The sequence below is a fragment of the Pollicipes pollicipes genome, unplaced genomic scaffold, assembly GCF_011947565.3.
Source record: "Pollicipes pollicipes isolate AB1234 unplaced genomic scaffold, Ppol_2.1 Scaffold_4295;HRSCAF=5057_pilon_pilon_pilon, whole genome shotgun sequence".
NCBI lineage: Eukaryota > Metazoa > Arthropoda > Thecostraca > Pollicipedomorpha > Pollicipedidae > Pollicipes > Pollicipes pollicipes.
In genome coordinates, this window is record NW_023596461.1 from 42,183,050 (window position 1) to 42,189,049 (window position 6,000).

At 59.3% G+C, this 6,000-nt stretch overlaps 1 protein-coding gene across 1 annotated transcript in view; it reads right to left on the reverse strand.

Moving 5' to 3' along the window:
• Nucleotides 1–5,461, reverse strand: part of LOC119097563 (prolow-density lipoprotein receptor-related protein 1) — a 33,928-nt gene extending 28,467 nt beyond the window's left edge. The window contains exon 1 of the mRNA XM_037220596.1: nucleotides 5,269–5,461. Coding sequence (XP_037076491.1) covers nucleotides 5,269–5,335 — 67 coding nt within the window. The 5' untranslated portion in view covers nucleotides 5,336–5,461. The remainder of the gene's footprint in view (nucleotides 1–5,268) is intronic.
• Nucleotides 5,462–6,000: the final 539 nt, after the last annotated feature.

Consider the following 6,000-nt stretch of genomic DNA (forward strand, 5'->3'; position numbering starts at 1 on the left):
GCGCGACGGCGCGGCGGCGCGCCTGCCCGGCGGTCATGTTTGCCCCCGAAGCGTGATCTGTCAGCGGCTGTGTTGGCACAGCCGCTGACTGGGCGGGCGGCGCGGCCGTCGCGCCGCCGTTACGGCCCGCGCCGGCGCTGCCGGTCACGGCGACCACGGCGTAACGGCCGGCACGGGACACAGTCCGGCAGGTAACAGCCACAACACGGCAGACAGAGTCAGACGGCACACGGCGACGGCCATGGCTCGGCAACAGCAGAAACCGATCGGCATTCGATGGCTTCGGGCTGGAAAGCAGCATGGGACACAGCACGGCTTGGTATCGTCGACGTGCCGGCGGATAGTACTTCCCAGCATCCCGGCAGGCCTCACAGCCATAGCCCGGCAGGCCTCCCAGCCACAGCGCGGCAGGCCTCCCAGCCACAGCCCGAGGCCTCCCAGCCACGGCCCGGCAGGCTACCCAGCCACAGCCCGGCAGGCCTCCCAGCCACAGCCCGGCAGGCCTCCCAGCCACAGCCCAGCAGACCGCCCAGCCACAGCTCGGCAAGCCTCCCATCCAAAGCCCGGCGGGCCTCCCAGCTACAGCTCGGCGGCACCGGACTAGAGTCGCTGGCGGTAACAGGATCGCAACAGCGCCCAGAAATAGTTGGGGAATGTACTCTACCGTTTGCGCAATGCTGGAGGGCTGTCCTACTGCCTGGGCATTGCGGACGAGACTGTACCCCGCTGATATTGGCCATCGAGACTCGCATCCGCCTGCCTGAACATTATTAAGTTAAGGAATCCGCCGTATCAGCTGGCTGGTGTGAATGGGACATGGCTGGGCGTGCTGCCACGTCGCCCAGAAAGTGTTGGGTCCGGTCTTTTCATGAATGATGAAGCCGATTGTGCACGCAAGAAACCCGTTTGGGAACAGAACATGGATGTCTGGATGCAACAACAGGCAATATAACAACACTAGACACAACTGACAATATGTGCTTGCATGTGGATAGCTGCACGCTGGCAACGAATTTGCATGCGGATAATGCCTGAACGTGAGCGAATGGAGCCCACCGCCGGCGGAAACACACACCGATGGGACTTATCAATGCAATGGAATGTCCCACCTGCATGTGTTAAGCAGGCGGAGGGGCACTGGTGTTGGGCGCTCGTGCAGCATTAGCTGTCTGTGTTTGGGGCATTGGCTGGCTTCGTGCCTGGCTAACCGGATAATCCAAGTCGATGAGGCGAAAGAACTTGATAAGTGTACGTTTTTTTGTGACCAGGCCGATAGTGCTGAAAAAATGCAAAATTGAGCCGATAACAGTCACAATAACTGGGCTTTTCACCCAAGTATGTGTGGCTGTCACGGCTCGATCTGTCTCAGTTCAGGAGACACTGCATTGTATACACGGCCGACTTCAGAAAAGGCGACATTTTCGAGTTCCAGGTGTACTGCTCGTATACGTATGGGCCAAGTATGTAAAAATCGCCCTACGATTTGTAGACGTGCGTTCGCCTGCATACACACTTTCGCCACGTTGATTTTCCGTTTTCTTCCCGGGCGATATTAGCTAGCCCCCTGCTGATGCGACGCCTGGCTGTCCAAACCTGGTTCTGTTTCCGACCACATGCTCTCAGACCTTTCGCGATTTGAAAATTACATGTCTATCGTGCCAATCGAATGGGGAAGTGAAATGGTGGTGACGTTGTAACGCTGGGGAGATGCCCTGCCTAATCAAGCAGCACAGCACTGACATTTCTAAAAGAATACTGCACCACAACGTTCAAGGATTGTGCTTCTTGTTGCTGAAACTCTCTTGGTAGTGCGGTTAGTGATTGCAAAAGTGTCAGCTCTTCAAAAGCGTGACTGGCCAGGCCGGGCCCAGCCAGTAAAGTCACAGAATTGTTGACCAAATCGATTAAATTTATCAAATTGTGACAGTAATGCTCACTCGATCTGCGACCTCACTCATAAAAGCCCCCTACAAAACAACGCTTAAATGTACGTCATGATGAAAGTAACTGTTCAACTAAAGCTACAGCTAACACGACTGGCGTTGTGGTCCAAGTGTAATGAAGCAAGAGTTCCGCTGCCCGCAGCTATTGTTTTATACATTTTCCGTAGTACCCCCTTCGGCGATTTTTGTCAGGGCGGGTGGGCGGGTCACTGGGTGGGGAGAGTTCATCGGGACTTTGAGCGGGTTTCCATATCCGGGCAGAACGTTCCTCACGTGCCAGGACGGAGGCACGCGGGCTGCCCCACAAACCCAGCCGCAGCGGGTATGGATTGTTGGGCCGGGCACAAGTCTGTGCTCCCATCTGTCCATGCCATAAGGACACTTCCTGTCACGCCACGGCTCTGAAAAGTGCGGAACAGCCAGCACTTGGGCTGCGTCAACATACGCCGCATAAACGCCATGATATGTGGCGATACCGCTTCGGTTCGGTGTTTGCCCACCCACCACGTATTGGTACAAGTCCGCCGCCGGCCAAGGTCCTTCTCAGTGCAAACCCAGTCAATTTGGCTGAGGGACAGGGACAATGGAGGGGTGACTTGCACCGCCGAACCTCTCCACGCCCACTCGTCCGATGAGAATGTGAAATTGCGCGCCGCGCCAGGCGGCGAGATGCTGCAGGCCGCCGGCCATTCAGTCAGCTTGTGCATGCTGTGAGCTTGGCACGCAAATAACCTGGGTGCAGATAGGCCTGGCGATATGAGGGCTCGCGATGCTAGTGACCAGAGGAATAGCGACGCACAGACGAGTCCAGGCGACACGCCGTCCAGGAATGCGAGCTCGTAGATAACGAGACCGGCCTACTAGGTCCCGTGCAAATGAGCTCGTCGCGTGTTGTCACTGTCGCCAGGCCGGTGGGAAAATCTCAGACACAAATGACAGGCGCAAAGACGAGGCTTTGGAAGCTCCGGAGCGTTAAAGTTCATCCAAGTGAGGTAGTTCCGTCAGGAGAGACGTGCCATGCCAGAGACGAGCTCACACCGCCCACGTCTGAGCGTCGTTTGCTCGTGCCATCGGAATGTAAAATGCGAGCACTCCAAGCAAAAAGTCAGACCGAGACGTGGCGTCGTTCGCTCGTGCCATCGGAAAGTAAAATACGAGCACTCCGAACGAAAAGTCAGAGCGAGGCGCGGCGTTGTTCGCTCGTGCCATCGGAAAGTAAACTACGAACACTCAGCACACAAAGTCAGAGCGAGGCGTGGCATCGGACGCTCAGTCTGAGCAGGGCTCAGAGCCCGCCGCAGTCTGAGCTCAGTCTGAGCGGCCTGCAGCCCACCAGGAGGGTATTCACCGTCCGCTGAGTGGGTGACCTCCGTGGTCAGGTGTCGGAAGGAGGCGCCGCTTGTGGCCGGGTGTCCGGTGACTGGGCGGCGCCGACTCAGACGGGGTCAGTCGCCAGCCTGCTGGTTGGATCACATGCTCGATCGACGCCCGCCGACTCGAGCGCCCGCCGCCCGGGGCTGTAATCTGACCGCTACTGGCCGAGCCGGATGACTCATGGGCTCGCACGCACGCATGGCGAGGAATTTAGCGCCAGCGATCCTGCAGGCCCGGACGAGGTGTGTATGTAGGTCCTGGCCGCCCAATTGCGCCCGTGCAGGTGACGCCCCACATGGCTGTGGCTGCGGTCAGGACGAAAGGAAAGACGGGCGCTGAGGCTGGCCGGCAGCCAGCCGAGCCCCCGGCAACCGTGTGCCGACCAGCCTGGTGTACCGCACTATCTGAACATGAAAGGAGTCGCGCACGTGACTTCCTGAACATGGCAGGAGCCGGCGTGACGCCAGGTGACCTGAGGGTGGGGGTCACCACCCGAATACCACATCTCCAGGCGGTGTTCCTGGACAATTCTCTTTTTAAGAACACGAGCCACATGATCCCCATAGCCTGCTCGATTCGCGGTCATCACACGCTCCGTGTTGAGTGATCATGCTGCGGGCAGCAGGTAGTCAAATGAGCCTCGCGCTGCACCTTGACAGCGATCCCCGACTGGCAGCGCTCCTAATCTGACACCGGTGAGTGAGACGGAGCGGGAGGAGCGCCGGCGCCCACTGACGGCTTCCGGTGGCAGGGCCGGCGGCGCCGCCGGCTGCCGGCGTGCTAGACATCACTGACGGCGCCTGGACAGGAGAATACAATGACCCTGACGGGACTCCGATTACAATGGCGGCAACTGGACACCCGCGGCGGGCACGGACACACGTCGGCTGCAGGGACACGCGCCGGACACGGCGCCGGCTCTCGCGCCGGCGCCACGCGGCACGCACCACCGCCGCGTCCAACGACCGCTGCAATGAGCTGCACGGTCGTTTGCAGCGGCCTTTCATTGCGGTACACGTCATGAATCGCTTACCGCCATTCATTACGAAACTGAAATGTTTAGTGTTGCGCGACACCGTGCCGTAAAAGCTTTATATTTAGGGACAGGTTCTACAAAATTGTGCTTACTCTGCGTGAAAACATTCAGCTTCAAAAATCTACACATACCGAAAGGTCCACACAAGCATCGTGCCCTCGCTGCCCATGGGTCTAAAGTATGATCGTCTTGAGAAACAAAATGAAAGACTCACGTCATATGCGCGATAATAAGCCACGTTCGTTTGACGTTAACGTATGTTCTCAGATGGCAGCACGCAGTCGCTAATCATGGACATTGAACAGCGCTCAAAAGTGCTCAAGGCGTGGCAAAGAGCTATGTTTGTAGTCTGTCGGTTGTCGTCGGACATTCTGCCGACATCACATATAACCATTGAAAGCTGCCAACAGGGCGTAATGTGAGAGCTGCTTCTGCTAATAACTGCTGAGTGTCGGAACGAGGTTATCATTGGCTAGCTGGAGGAGCCTTCTGCTGCAGCCCTACACCGATTCGTGGATTTGAGGTGGGCTACCGGGCTGATGTTCCCCCTTCCTTGCTACAAACAGTAGGAGATGTTTGCGACGCCAGCGGCCAGGGCGGTTATGTGCGTCTAAAAATAGCTTAGCATTGCTGCGCTTCAGACCGCCACATGATGATGCTCATACAGTAGAGAATTGAAAAACAAAGGCGCCTCCCAGTCACACCTCTCATGCTCACAATCGACACGCCCATTGGTAATGACGTACCTAAAAACGAGAGCATAGCAAGCGTCAACGACGCGTAACAGACACTGGTGCAGGCTGTGAAAAAGTGACGGTTGACAGCGCCAGTGTGTGTCACTGATAGAGGAGCTGCCGGCGACGCCTGCCTCTGCCTGAGGCCGGCGGCCGACGCGTCCGGCAGTGCGTCACTCACGCTCCAGCGGGGCCTGGGCCCGCAGGCCACCGAGGCCGACCAGCAGCAGCAGCCAGGTCAGCTGCATGGTGACAGGTCGTGACCTGAGGTCCGCCTGTGAGCGACGCCGGGGACCGACGAGCGGGGCACGGGCCAACCAGGAGCCGGCACCCCCGCGACCGTCCGCGGCGGAGGGTCGGGGCTGACTGACATGGCAGCGGCCGGCACCGAAGCCGCTCGGCGGCCGTCATCAGCGCCAGGGGGCGCGGCATCGAGACCGACTGATCCCCCTCCCCGCCCACACCTACCGACAGCGGGGCACCCACAACAGAGAGCGTGGCACCGGGGCCGACTGATCCCCTTCCCCGCTCACACCTACCGACAGCGGGGCACCCACAACAGAGAGCGTGGCACCGGGGCCGAGTGATCCCCTTCCCCGCCCACACCTACCGACAGCGGGGCACCCACAACAGAGAGCGTGGTACCGGGGCCGACTGATCCCCCTCCCCGCTCACACCTACCGACAGCGGGGCACCCACAACAGAGAGCGTGGTACCGGGGCCGACTGATCCCCTTCCCCGCTCACACCTACCGACAGTGGGGCACCCACAACAGAGAGCGTGGCACCGGGGCCGAGTGATCCCCTTCCCCGCCCACACCTACCGACAGCGGGGCACCCACAACAGAGAGCGTGGCACCGGGGCCGACTGATCCCCCGCCCACCTCCCGACCGTGGGTCAGCCACACCACCAG